The sequence below is a fragment of the Salvelinus namaycush genome, chromosome 29, assembly GCF_016432855.1.
Source record: "Salvelinus namaycush isolate Seneca chromosome 29, SaNama_1.0, whole genome shotgun sequence".
Classification (NCBI taxonomy): Eukaryota; Metazoa; Chordata; class Actinopteri; order Salmoniformes; family Salmonidae; genus Salvelinus; species Salvelinus namaycush.
In genome coordinates this window covers 1,615,960-1,630,546 of record NC_052335.1, presented here as the reverse complement: position 1 = coordinate 1,630,546, position 14,587 = coordinate 1,615,960, and the positions used below count along the sequence as shown (strand labels likewise).

Sequence of the window (14,587 nt, the reverse complement as noted above, 5' to 3'; positions counted from 1 at the left end):
CAGAGTAGTGAGAGAGAGAACAGAGTAGTGGGAGAGAGAGAGTGAGAGACAACAGAGTAGTGAGAGAGAGAACAGAGTAGTGGGAGAGAGTGAGAGACAACAGAGTAGTGAGAGAGAGAACAGAGTAGTGGGAGAGAGAGAGTGAGAGACAACAGAGTAGTGAGAGAGCGAACAGAGTAGTGGGAGAGAGTGAGAGACAACAGAGTAGTGAGAGAGAGAACAGAGTAGTGGGAGAGAGAACAGAGTAGTGACAGAGATAACAGAGTAGTGAGAGAGAGAGAGTGAGAGAGAACAGAGTAGTGAGAGAAAGAGAGTGAGAGAGAACAGAGTAGTGACAGAGATAACAGAGTAGTGTGAGAGAGGGAGTAGTGAGAGAGAACAGAGTAGTGAGAGAGAACAGAGTAGTGTGAGAGAACAGAGTAGTGTGAGAGAACAGAGTAGTGTGAGAGAACAGAGTAGTGAGAGAGAGAGAGAGTGAGAGAGAACAGAGTAGTGTGAGAGAGAGAGAGAGAGAGACTAGAGTATCATGAGAGAGAGAGAGAGTGAGAGAGAACAGAGTAGTGAGAGAGAGAGAACGGAGTAGTGAGAGAGAGAACAGAGTAGTGAGAGAGAGTGGGAGAGAACAGAGTAGTGATAGAGAGAGAGAGAGAGAACAAAGTAGTGAGAGAGAGAGAGAGAGAGAGAGCAAAGTAGTGAGAGAGAGTGAGAGACAACAGAGTAGTGAGAGAGAGAACAGAGTAGTGAGAGAGAACAGAGTAGTGAGAGAGAGAGAGAGTGAGAGACAACAGAGTAGTGAGAGAGAGAACAGAGTAGTGAGAGAGAGAGAGAGAGAGAATAGAGTAGCATGAGAGAGAGAGAACAGAGTAGTGAGAGAGAATGAGAGAGAACAGAGTAGTGAGAGAGAACAGAGTAGTGAGAGAGAGAGAGAGTGAGAGACAACAGAGTAGTGAGAGAGAGAGAGAGAGAGAATAGAGTAGCATGAGAGAGAGAGAACAGAGTAGTGAGAGAGAGAGAGAGAGAGAGAGAGACTAGAGTATCATGAGAGAGAGAGAGAGTGAGAGAGAACAGAGTAGTGAGAGAGAGAGAACGGAGTAGTGAGAGAGAGAACAGAGTAGTGAGAGAGAGAGAGAGAGAGAGAGAGAGAACAGAGTAGTGAGAGAGAACAGAGTAGTGAGAGAGAACATAGTAGTGAGAGAGAGTGAGAGAGAACAGAGTAGTGAGAGAGAGAGTGAGAGAGAACAGAGTAGTGAGAGAGAACAGAGTAGTGAGAGAAAACAGAGTAGTGAGAGAGAACAGAGTAGTGAGTGAGAGAGAGAGTGAGAGACAACAGAGTAGTGTGAGAGAGAACAGAGTAGTGAGAGAGAGAGTGAGAGCGAGCGAGAGAGAGAGAGAGAGAGAGAGAGAGAGAGAGAGAGAGAGAGAGAGAGAGAGAGAGAGAGAAAAAGTGGTGAGAATCAAAGAACCAGAGAGAGAATAACAGTGGGGTTAAACACTCATGAGATATTGTCATGCTGACCTTCAGCTTGTTGTGGCTGTGGTGTTTTATATTCCAGCTAGACAGACAGGGCTGTGTGTGATCTTAAAACTTTCGGGAGAAACACCTCTTCTCAACCCTTACATACAAATGTCACCTGCCCGGAGCCCTCAGCTGCCCGCTTTCAGAGCCTATCCCCAGACAGGTGACTCAGGGGATAGAGAAGTCATACACACACATGTAGACACACACACACACACACACTCCTTTACACTGTTTATAATGACGGGGAAATGGTATGTCCCATTGCGTTTCAGTCTTTATCAGAGAATCATTCAAAGACCTTGAGCCTATTTCCCGTTACCCGTCAACACTGTCTTAAGGAAGTGTGTGTGTCTCTTTTGAGTGTGTGTCCCAGCATTGTCTGACTGGAGCTCTCTCTCTCCCTGTTCCTCGTAGGTAAATGGGACAATAAGAAGAAGAACAAATCCTTCTGGCAGAACTTTCGCAAGACGTCGCAGAAGGGAGTCATGCGGCAGACTTCGAAAGGTACGGCATGACTACGCTTTCTAGTACAGCGTGCTATTTTCTAACAATGACTCATTTTGTCCCGTTTTTTGATGTATTTCCATAGTACTTTATGTCGTGCCCCAGCTGCTTCATTGACCCCTCGTTCTCTGACCGTCTAGGAGAGGACATAGGCTATGTGGCCAGTGAGATCACCATGAGTGACGAAGAACGCATCCAGCTGATGATGATGGTGAAGGAGAAGATGATCACTGTTGAAGAGGCTTTAGCTCGGGTAGGAACCCTCTCACCCACCCTCTTCTCTGTACCCCCTACACCCATTCCCCACTCTCCAGGCTCCTCCTGGGGCAGACAGACCGACCCCCCCAGACAGGGCCTGGAGGGGACCTCCACCCCATCCACAGCCTGACCCCAGCCCCAGCTCCCTCACTGCAAGGTGGTCTCGACTGGCTCCAAGCCTACCACCTCTCCCGCTTCATCCCGCAAGCTCCATCTCCAGCGTTTACTAAAATGACTTACTCTTACTAACCATTCACTGTGCTTTCATTATAACCCTGCACTGCTCTTTTTCTTTTATACAAAACACACCCACGCCGTCCCAATCCCTGTCCAAGAAGGGCGCCTGGGTGTCACTCACGGTGTTTATGTGTGGTCCTGTTCATTCTGTTGGCGTAGCTGGACATGTTCGCTCAGTAGCCTCCCCCCCCCCTCCCCCGGTGTGGTGGTTAGAGTGATGCATTCTGGATTTATTCTCTGGTTGAATGTGGTGGCTGCAGTGTCATTCAGTCATCCATCTTGTCTCCTCTTCTTTCTCCTTTCTACTCCCCCCTCTCCTGTCTCACCTTTTTGCGTGTCCTATTCTTCTGCTTCTTCTCGTCTCTTCCTCTCTTTCTTTTCTCCTTTGCTCTCCTGTTCTATGTTCTCTTCCTCTCCTCTCTTCTTCCTCCTCCTCTCCTCTCTTCCTTCCTCTCCCACTCTGCGGTCATTTTAAAGGAGAGCATGACTCGGGTGATTGCAGTCCTGTAGAACTAGGTCTCTCTTCAAGGCAGACATTGATTTTCCTCCACCTCTTCCCTGTGCAGCTGGTGTATTATTGGGTGCTGGTCTGACCTTCGACCCTCCTCCACTGCGGTTGACACTTAAACAAACCAATGGAATCAATGAACAGCCTCTGTGGTTAGGGATGGGCACGGTTATTTGAATATTTGAATTTCCCGAATGGACGTTCGTATTCGATTCATTGCAAGAGTATTCATTTTAGAAAGAAAAAAATATAGGCTCTGTCTAAAATCAAATGTAATTATCTGTAACATTGCTACGTATGAGGACAGACCAGGACAGTATACAGTTTTAGTTCCCACCGTAAGAAAGTAATATGGCTAACCTACACACTTTTCGCAAGTGTAGCTTGTTTTTGTCGGTCAATCAAAGCAGCTCTACTGTCAGAGGCTCCTCCATGTGTAGCAAGTGAAGCGTGAGATTTATAATCAATTCCAAATGGAATTGCAATTAGGGAATTAAGTTGGCTACATGAGAAGGAGTAGGCTACAATGATCAACCAAACAGGTAGGCTGTCAAATATGAATGGAGTTGGTGTAGGAGAAGGATGGGGAGCGCAGCAAAATAGCCTTAATTAGCCTTGCTATGCAAGCTAGCTGGCTAACTAACTTAGCTGACTGATGTGGCGAGCTAGCTTCTTTACGTCGATGTAATTCAGTCAAGATAGAGACTACCTGATGAGATGATACTGTTGGTGATAACCTATCGGAGCCGCAAGTTTGTCGTGTTGGTTTGACCACTTTCTCTCTCCCTCCATGTCAGACACACCGGCCCCTGCTCCTCTCACGCCCCTCCCCCGCCCATCTGTTCTGAAACAACAAGCAGTGAGCTGCCTCTCCTGAATCGTTAGAGCAAGTCCCCATTGAAGTTGAAAAAAAAAAATATGAATTCTCTTTAAAACACATGTGTTTCGCCTATCCAGCGTTCCAAAAATGTTTTTGGGGATATTATTCGGATAGTGAAATCATTTCAAATGCCCATCCCTACTCTGTGGACAGTTGTTTTGTCTTGTGACCGTGTATGTTTGTGTCGATGGACTTGTGACCTTTGTGCGTGTGTGTGTGAGCGTGTGCGTGTGTGTGTGTGTGTGTGTGTGTGTGTGTGTGTGTGTGTGTGTGTGTGTGTGTGTGTGTGTGTGTGTGTGTGTGGTGTCCTACGTTTGTGTATTGGTGTTTGTTTGTGTGTGTGTGGAGGGGTAGCTGTCTCTATGGTGAGAGTGGGCCACTGTCCCCTGCCCTCCCTTCTCTCTAAACTCTTCTTCTCCTATAGCTGAAGGAGTATGAGACCCACAGCAGACAGTCCAGCAGTACTGACACTGCAGAGTGGACTGACGGATCCAGTCCCAATCTAAACCAGTCCTCTAACTGCAACGTAAGTACCTCTCTGAACTCTGACCTTTGACTGTCCTTTCACCTCTCACCCCCGTGACCCTCAGGATCAAAGCCCCACAAAGGAGCAGCCATCTTTGTGTGTGTGTGTGTGTGTGTGTGTGTGTGTGTGTGTGTGTGTGTGTGTGTGTGTGTGTGTGTGTGTGTGTGTGTGTGTGTGTGTGTGTGTGTGTGTGTGAGAATGCGTGTATAAGATCATTGGGAGTCACGTCCCTTCTCTGACTAACCTGGATATTATGACATAACCCCAGACATACCCCATCCCACATGTGTTAACACCCCATTCTGTGTGTACACTGTAAAGGGGTTGCTGTAAATTTGACAGTAACTTACAGGCAGCTAAATGGCAATTAAAATGATGTATTTCATATTACAGTGCACCTACTGTAATATAAATACGGTATCAATGCATGTACCTTATAATGCCGTACAGTACAATACCGTAAAATGTACTGTATTTTACTGTAAAAAAGTGAATGCTACTGTAATCAAATTAATTAATTAATTAATGAAATCCGTTGAGGGGAGGGGTTTGTATTTCAGTGTGTTCCTGTAATTACAAGGGATTGGTCAAGCAGGTTGGCTGCTTGGCAAAGTGTTCACACATGACAGTGTATTAATGAATATTTTGTGTTTTATATCACTTGCACTTCCAAAGGCTTCCAAACAGTGACTACAGGGCACAACAGAACGAAAGGACATGGCTAAATGCTCAACCATTTAAGGTTTAAGCCTTTTTGCCACTTCAATCTGTCCCTTATACAAATTGATGGTGCACTATAACCACATAAGCCTTAAATTGGTACAGCATTCTCACTCACGGGCGCAACACATATAGGCAAACTTCAGAATATGTTCATGAGACAGAAACAATACCATGCACCCACTAGTGGTCAAAAGGTTTTTGGCGTTCCAAAGATACGGCACGGTACTGTATTCTGTGGGGTGGAATTACAGTACCATTCGAAATGCAGTAATTATTTCCCCAGCCCACAACGTTTTCCCACAATGCACCATCATTGGCAGCATGTTGCAGTAAAACATTTCAGAGTATTTTACTGTTGATAATATCCCAAAATGACTGTATGAATGACAGTTTTTCGTTACAGTGTAGTGAAGACAGTAAACCTGTATGACTGGGATTAGGCAATCAGTGTGGCCTTTAAGGGTGTGGATTAGGGTGCGACTCAAAGTGCCAAGGCACCTGTCACACTCAAGCCAGCCAATGTTACTTAGACCGGGCCAGGCGTCATCAGAAGTCACCCACATTGGACAGGGCTTGGCTGAATACTGCTTACAGGGTGATTACTGATTACGTTACTCCACAATGACTGGTTTTAGTTGTGTTAAATCTCTCCTAAGTGAAATCCCCCCGAGCTTCCCACCCCTACCCTCCCGTTGCTCTTTTATCCGGCAGCAGACTATATGGTATGCCCGGCCATGCATCATTTTTTTTATTTATGATTTTTTCCCACCTTTATTTAACTAGGCAAGTCAGTTAAGAACGAATTCTTGTTTACAATGACGGCCTACACCGGCCAAACCCGGACGACATTGGGCCAATTATGCACCGCCCTATTGGACTCCCAGTACGGCCGGTTGTGATACAGCCTGGATTTGAAGAAGAAAAAAAACCAGCGTGTCTGTAGTGACGCCCCTGCGCCACTCGGGAGCCCGAACCTTCCTCCCTCCCTCCTTCATCCTATAGCCGGGTCATAGTAATCATGTAGGGTGTGATCAGGATAGGATCCGTGTCCTGGTTGTCAGGGGCCCACAGGGCCTGCTCATACCCAGGCTGAGGCACTCTTTCCAGGTTAGGAGAGGTGGCCATGTGTGGGGTCCCTGTTGGGCCAGACGGATGTATTGTCACTCAGAAGGAGGAATGGCGCTGCCTTCTACTGTGGAGAATAATAACATGAGTTGTATATTGGCTTCTGCACCGAAGAGCAAATAGTGAGCTGACTTGGGCCATGAGGCTTGCATCATCATCATCATCATCATCATCATCATCAGCATAATACATGTTATAGTAAGCTTTTACTGTAGTCCTAAAGGTTAACTCTGAACAGAGAACGGATTTCCATTCAACCCCGGCCCTCATTCCATAATGAACCTTTCCAGAAGTTTACACTGTAACTTTTCCCCCTTCTTTAATTGTAAGTCAGTGCCGGAAGTAAATGTATCCAGTCCGGATGAGCAGCTGTGGTCAGTGAAGGCCAGGCCCTGGACCTCTCAGTCCTTTTGAAGTATCCCTCCAAGCCATGGGGTTTAGTTTGTCTTAGTGACAGGTCACAGAACACGGCCTCACTCAGAGGATACTGCTTGTTATCAGAGTGGATCCTCAAGGCGGACGTGAGGGGTTTGCTTGGATGGAGACTAGTCGTACTCACTGGTGATCGTTCAAATCAAATGCTTCTTTCTTGCTGCGCCAAGTCAAGCTCTGTTTTTCTCTTGGGTTTAGCCTCGCGGCCCACTAGATCGGTGGCTGTGTGTGTGTGTGTGTGTTGTGTGTGTTGTGTGTGTGTGTGTGTGTGTGTGTGTGTGTGTGTGTGTGTGTGTGTGTGTGTGTGTGTGTGGGAGACATCACAGGGGATAGACGCATTGGCTGACAGGCTAAATGGAGGACTGTGTGTGTACATGTTGGGCTTTCAGATGTACTGGAGATCAATGGCTCTGAAGCAGAACCGGGTCCAGATGGAACCTTTTGCCTCACAAGCACCCTAACACACACGAACCAAGACACACAGATGTTTTGTACTTCTATCCTCGTGGGGACTCAACATTATTTCAAAATCACATTTTCCCTAACTCTTACCATAACCTTAACCCAAACCTTAAACCTAACTCCTAACCCTAAACCTTACCCTAACCCTAATTGTAACCCTAACCCTGCACCTAACCCTTAAGCTTAAAACAGCCTTTATGCTCATGGGGATGTGGGAAATGTCTCCACGAGGGAGAATTTCCCTTGTTTTACTATCCTTGTGGGGACTTTTGGGGATTTCAGGTCCCCACAAGGATAGAAGAACCAACCCAGTTTCTCCCTCTCTCTCTCTCTCTCTCTCTCTCTCTCTCTCTCTCTCTCTCTCTCTCTCTCTCACTCTCACTCTCACTCTCACTCTCACACTCTCACACTCTCTCACTCTCTCACTCTCTCACTCTCTCTCTCTCTCTCTCTCTCTCACACACATCTTCCTGTGAAGGTGGTCATGGATACACATCACAAAAGCACCATCTGGATACCCAAATATTTATATGCACATATGTGTTGCCGTGGAAACCCAGCTGCTAATAGCTGGAGCTCAACATTCCCTTCCTTCTGAATGATCAGCAGTCTTGAAATCCGTACCGGACTGCCTAGCGTCGTTTGCCCTCTCGCATGCTATCGCGTGTATGCTACATTCCCCTTTCCGTATTAATTAGCCAATTGCGTCCTTCCGCTCTGAAGACGTCTGTTCTAGCGTGGTGCACCCACAGCCCTGACACCAAGCTGCCTGCAGTCCTGCTCTGGGCTCTGTGGATTTTCTGGACAAGACCCTGTCATGCTTTCAAACAGCTTTCACATGCAAGTAAAATTTTCCTTTCTCGTAATAATTGGCTAATTGGCTTCCTTCAATGAGAACGTCCTGTTGTAAGGACTTGTGCAGAGAGCCGGCTCCGAGCCCGGTCTGTTGTGCAGTATGGCTCCGCCTGGTATTTGATGTGGCGCTGCAGACAGGAACCTAGCAGGCCAATCTCCCTGTTAATCCTCGCCATGCCTTCGGCTGCCACAGGCCTGCTTCCTGTCCCATTGGATTGACGGACGGGGTGTCCGATAGACGGAGGGAGAGAGGATGGGAGGATGACTGGAGGTGTATTGTCCGGGGGAACACTTGGCCTGTCTTCGGGGGCCGTTAGCACGCGTCGCCGGAGGGAGGGAGGAAGAGAGGATGTGTTGGATGGAGGACAAAGAGCTCTCACTCCCCTCAGGCCCCCGAAACACAGCAGGAGTAGGAGGGAGGGAGGCTCTGCTTGATTAAGCACCAGTTTAAAATGGACCCGTTGAGGAAATATCTTTCCCCTTTTGGGCCTGAGGGTGTGTGTCAGGGGTAATGTCCCCCGCTTAAAAAATGTATTATGTCACCCCCCAGCTTCCAAATGGTTAATGGATGTGTGTGTGTGTGTGGAGTTCACAAGATCCGTCCTCCTCTTAGCCTGGTCTCTCTCTCTCTCCTCGGGCTGGCCATTAGAGATGTGGAGGCCAAGGCAGGGATCAGAGGGGCTCAAACGCTGTGATTGTCCTCCTCTCTCCACCAGGCACAACGTGCCTTTTCTCTGCTGCTACTCACTTCCGTCGCTTTCATTCGGGCAGAGCTGCCTTCGCCAAAAGGCTGCAGATGGTTTGTGAGAGTGAGTGTGTGCGTCAATGCTGTGTGTCTGTATGCTGTGTGACTACGCGTGCCTCACTCTGGATATGCTGTGTGCCTGGGTGCTGTGTGACTGTGCGTGCCTCACTCTGGATATGCTGTGTGCTGTGTGACTGCGCGTGCCTCACCCTGGATATACTGTGTGCAGCGTGACTAACCTGGGAGTAGCTAGGGCAGGCTCAGCCTCATGCATCATGATGCCTGCTTCTTAATGCTGACCTGGGAATGGGATGAGCACGAGTCTGCTGTCCTAAATGCCTAAAGCTGTGAGTAACAAGTCACAGTCAACTGCTATGCATGCTTAATTAGATTTCAGTGTTTTTTTCTGTCTTTTTTTCTGAGGTGTGTTTGCAGACACAGTGAGAGTCCCTCTAGGTTTGCATCCATTTGCAAGGGTTTTACTGGCTATTCTCAATCTAGTTTTGCTTGTAATGTGCACCGTGTATGCTCGACCGCACAATGACATTTGCAGCAAGACCCAAAGCCGTTAATGACTGTGTGTGTGTGTGTGTGTGTGTGTGTGTGTGTGTGTGGGGGGGGGGGGGGGGGGGGGGGGGGGGGGTTGGGGGGTCATGACTGTGTGGCATTGTTCTACTGCTGACTGCAGCAGCTTTTCACCACTGATTGATTTCCAGACGTCGGTGTCCCTCACGGCTGCATCTCGGGACTATGCCATTGTCACCTCCTCCTCTCCCCCCAGGCTGTTATGTATTGGCAAGGGACAGAAGTGTCTTTCTTTGTCTTCTCTTCTCTCCTATTGCATTCTTCTTAATGACCCAGATTTACAGTACAAGAGATTATGCTTATGAAAACAGCACAACAGAATGCATTTAATTTAAAAGCAACGCTTTCTCTCCTGTATATAAAAGCCATGCTGCCTCGCTTTCACCCCCGGCTGTCCTCCGGGACTGTCTTGCACATGAGTGGCTCACTCTGCAAAAACAACGCACATACACCCTGCAACAACGATGCACTCAACACCAACACCCACAGGAATAATGAACCACTCCGAGTAATAATATCCACGCTCCACTCCAGTAAGCAGGTTTATTGTCATGAATCTTGCCCTGGATGCAGCTCTGCAGAGTGGTCACGAGCTGGCACAGCCACAAAGTCATCAAATCAGATTTTAAACCTAACCCTTACCCTAACATGAACCCTAACCTTAACCGCACTGCTAACTAATGCTTAACCCTAAACTTAAATGATGACCCAAAAGGAAATGTTTGTTTTCATGCATTCTTACGTACAATATAGCCAATTTTGACTGCAGCTGGCCCAGTTGGAGGCTCAGTTCTGCCCCCAGGGCAAGATTCCTGACAATAAACATCAACCTGCTTCCAGTAATGTCCCATATGTACAGTACCTCAGTAATAAGCATTAGTCGGGTCTGGTTCCAAACTGCAGCGGGCTGGCTCGCTCTTCTCTGTCTCTGTCTCTCTCCTGTCTCCTCATCGATTCTCTCGTGCACAGGCGCACACACACAGACCTGTTATTACAGCACTGTCTCTGAAAACCTTACTCTGTAATGTTTTCTGGAGCGGTGGAAACTTAGCAGAATAGAATTCCAGACAGATGTGTGGGGTTAGTGAAGAGGGAGGACAGTGGGGTTAAGAGGTGCATCCCCTTGAGTCAATACTTGTTAGAATCACCTTTGGTATCGATTACAGCTGTGAGTTTTTCTGGGTACGTTTCTAAGAGCTTTCCCCACCTGGATTGTACAATATTTGCACATTATTATTAAAAACAATCTTCAAGCTCTGTCAAGTTGGTTGTTGATCATTGCTAGACATCCATTTTCAAGTCTTGCCATAGATTTTCAAGCCGATTTAAGTCAAAATCGCGAAACTTGTGTGTAGGCCAGTGACATAAAATCTCAATTGAATCCTTTTAAAATTCAGGCTCTAACACAACAAAAATGGAAAAAGCCAAGGGGTGTGAATACTTTCTGAAGGCATTGTAGGTGCCAGTATGCCCTAATGGCACAGTGCCATCCGTTTTGTCACCAAAGCCCCATATACTACCCACCACTGTGACCTGTATGCTCTCGTTGGCTGGCCCTCGCTTCATATCCGTCACCAAACCCACTGGCTCCAGGTCATCTATCTATAAGTCGTTGCTAGGTAAAGCCCCGCCTTATCTCAGCTCACTGGTCACCATAGCAACACCCACCCGTAGCACGCGCTCCAGCAGGTATATTTGACTGGTCACCCCCAAAGCCAATTCCTCCTTCGGCCGCCTTTCCTTCCAGTTCTCTGCTGAAATGACTGGAACGAACTGCAAAAATCACTGAAGCTGGAGACTCATATCTCCCTCACTAACTTTAAGCACCAGCTGTCAGAGCAGCTCACAGATCACTGCACCTGTACATAGCCCGTCTGTAAATAGCTCATCCAACTACCTCATCCCCATATTGTTATTTATTTGATTTATTTTGCTCCTTTGCACCCCAGTACCGCTACTTGCACACTCATCTTCTGCACATCTATCACCCTAGTGTTTAATTTGCCATACTGTAATAATTTCGCCACTATGGCCTATTTATTGCCTCACCCCCCTTTTCCAACCTCATTTGCACACATTGTATATAGACTTTCTCTATTGTATTATTGACTGTATGTTTGTTTATTCCATGTGTAACTCTGTGTTGTTGTTTGTGTTGCACTGTTTTGCTTTATTCTTGGCCTGGTCGCAGTTGTAGATGAGAACTTGTTCTCAACTAGCCTACCTGGTTAAATAAAGGTGAAATAAAATAAAAATAAAAAAAAAATAAGGTGTCCAAAGCCAGCTGTTAAAGAAATCCCTCAGCTGTTATCCTCAGGCCTGATGCATGTGTATCAATAACACCAGACTCGGGCAGTGGTCTAACCCAGCAGCTCTGAACTTGTTAGGTCACAGATGTAATACAATGCTCCAGTGTTTCACATGTTTTTTAAAATTGAACCTTTATTTAACTAGGCAATTCAGTTAAGAACACATTCTTGTTTACAATGGCAGTCTAGGAACAGTGGGTTAACTGCCTTGTTCAGGGGGAGAACAATAGATTTTTACCTTGTCAGATCGGGGATTTGATCTTGCAACCTTTTGGTTACTGGCCCAACACTCGAACCACTAGGCTGCCTGCCACCCCACATGGGTAGGCTGGAGAAGCTAAGGGGAGTTGAAAGCCTCTCTCCAGGCCTACAGTACACAGCCCAGTCAGACTTGCCTTAGTACTAACTCAAGCGCTCTAACACGCTGGGTGTGTGTGCAATTGTTGCCTGCGGTTCAACCAGCGCTGTTTTTATTATTTATTTATTTTTGTCCATTTTTCATTTAAAAAAAAAATTTATTCAAAAAAAATGATATATATTCTTTTTACTTTTACCTTTTTTTCTCCCCAATTTCATGGTATCCAATTGGTGACTTCATTGTTCCCTCTGTTTATGCTTTGCTGTAAAGATTTTTAATACCGTCGTGACGTCCAACTGAACTACAGTACCATCCTCTCTCCAAAGTCCACACACACACATACAGACCAGTGTTTCCCCTATATTAATTTGGCAGTGGCGGGCCGCCGCTGCTAAATTGAGTCCGCCGCTCCCAAAAATATAATGTGAAAAAAAGAGTTTGAAATAGATTTGTTATATAATTTTCGGGTATGGTAAAACATTTTCAGTGTAAACTTAAATGACTAAAACCAGATAAAAGTATGTCGAAAAGATAATATACACTACCGTTCAAAAGCATTTTTTGTCCATTAAAATAACATCAAATTGATCGGAAATACAGTGTAGACATTGTTAATGTTGTAAATTGTATTGTAGCTGGAAACTATTGTAGCTGGAAACGGCAGATTTTTCATGGAATATCAAATCAAATTTTATTTGTCACATACACATGGTTAGCAGATGTTAATGCGAGTGTAGCGAAATGCTTGTGCTTCTAGTTCCGACCATGCAGTAATATCTAACAAGTAATTTAACAATTTCACAACAACTACCTTATACACACAAGTGTAAAGGAATGAATAAAAATATGTACATAAAATATATATATGGATGAGCGATGGCCGAACGGTACAGGCAAGATGCAGTAGATGGTATGGAGTACGGTATATACATTTGAGATGAGTAATGTAGGGTATGTAAACATTATATAAAGTGGCATAGTTTAAAGTGACTAGTGATACATTTATTACATCCAATTTTTTATTATTAAAGTGGCTAGAGATTTGAGTCAGTATGTTGGCAGCAGCCACTCAATGTTAGTGATGGCTGTTTAACAGTCTGATGGCCTTGAGATAGAAGCTGTTTTTCAGTCTCTCGGTCCCCGCTTTGATGTACCTGTACTGACCTCGCCTTCTGGATGATAGCGGGGTGAACAGGCAGTGGCTCGGGTGGTTGTTGTCCTTGATGATCTTTTTGGCCTTCCTGTGACATCGGGTGGTGTAGGTGTTCTGGAGGGCAGGTAGTTTGCTCCCGATGATGTGTTGTGCAGACCTCACTACCCTCTGGAGAGCCTTAAGGTTATGGGCGGAGCAGTTGTCGTACCAGGCGGTGATACAGCCCGACAGGATGCTCTCGATTGTGCATCTCTAAAAGTTTTTGAGTGTTTTTGGTGACAAGCCAAATTTCTTCAGCCTCCTGAGGTTGAAGAGGCGCTGCTGCGCCTTCTTCACCACGCTGTCTGTGTGAGTGGACCATTTCAGTTTGCCCGTGATGTGTATGCCGAGGAACTTAAAACTTTCCACCTTCTCCACTACTCTCCATCGATGTGGATAGGGGGGTGCACCCTCTGCTGTTTCCTGAAGTCCACGATCATCTCCTTTGTTTTGTTGATGTTGAGTGTGAGGTTATTTTCCTGACACCACACTCCAAGGGCCCTCACCTCCTCCCTGTAGGCCGTCTCGTCGTTGCTGGTAATCAAGCCTACCACTGTAGTGTCGTCTGCAAACTTGATGATTGAGTTGGAGGCGTGCATGACCACGCAGTCATGGGTGAACAGGGAGTACAGGAGAGGGCTGAGAAAGCACCCTTGTGGGGCCCCAGTGTTGAGGATCAGCGGGATGGAGATGTTGTTTCCTACCCTCACCACCTGGGGTCGGCCCGTCGGGAAGTCCAGGACACAGTTGCACAGGGCGGGGTCGAGACCCAGGGTCTCGAGCTTAATGGCGAGTTTGGAGGGTACTATGGTGTTAAATGCTGAGCTGTAGTCGATGAACAGCATCTACATAGGCATACAGAGGCCCATTATCAGCAACCATCACTCCTGTGTTCCAATGGCACATTGTGTTAGCTAATCCAAGTTTATCATTTTAAAAGGTTAATTGGTCATTTTAAAACGCTTTTGCAATTATGTTAGCACGGTTGAAAACTTTTGTTCTGATTAAAGAAGCAATAAAACTGGCCTTCTTTAGACTAGTTGAGTATCTGGAACATCAGCATTTGTGTGTTTGATTACAGGCTCAAAATGGCCAGAAACAAAGGACTTTCTTCTGAAACCAGTCAGTCTATTCTTGTTCTGAGAAATGAAGGCTATTCCATGGTAGAAAGTGCCAAGAAACTGAAGATCTCGTACAACGCGGTGTACTACTTCCTTCACAGAACAGCGCAAACTGTCTCTAACCAGAATAGAAAGAGGAGTGGGAGGCCCCGGTGCAAAACTGAGCAAGAGGACAAGCACATTAGCGTGTCTAGTTTGCGAAACAGACGCCTCGACTGGCAGCTTCATTAAACAGTACCTGCAAAACA

The 14,587-nt window shown here is 46.3% G+C and overlaps 1 protein-coding gene across 1 annotated transcript in view; it reads left to right on the top strand.

Annotated features, from left to right (window-relative positions):
* The window catches only part of LOC120024357 (SAM and SH3 domain-containing protein 1-like), a 124,704-nt gene that overhangs the window by 68,599 nt on the left and 41,518 nt on the right, over positions 1-14,587 (top strand). The window contains exons 6-8 of the mRNA XM_038968579.1: positions 1,934-2,023; positions 2,164-2,276; positions 4,331-4,432. Coding sequence (XP_038824507.1) covers positions 1,934-2,023; positions 2,164-2,276; positions 4,331-4,432 — 305 coding nt within the window. The remainder of the gene's footprint in view (positions 1-1,933; positions 2,024-2,163; positions 2,277-4,330; positions 4,433-14,587) is intronic.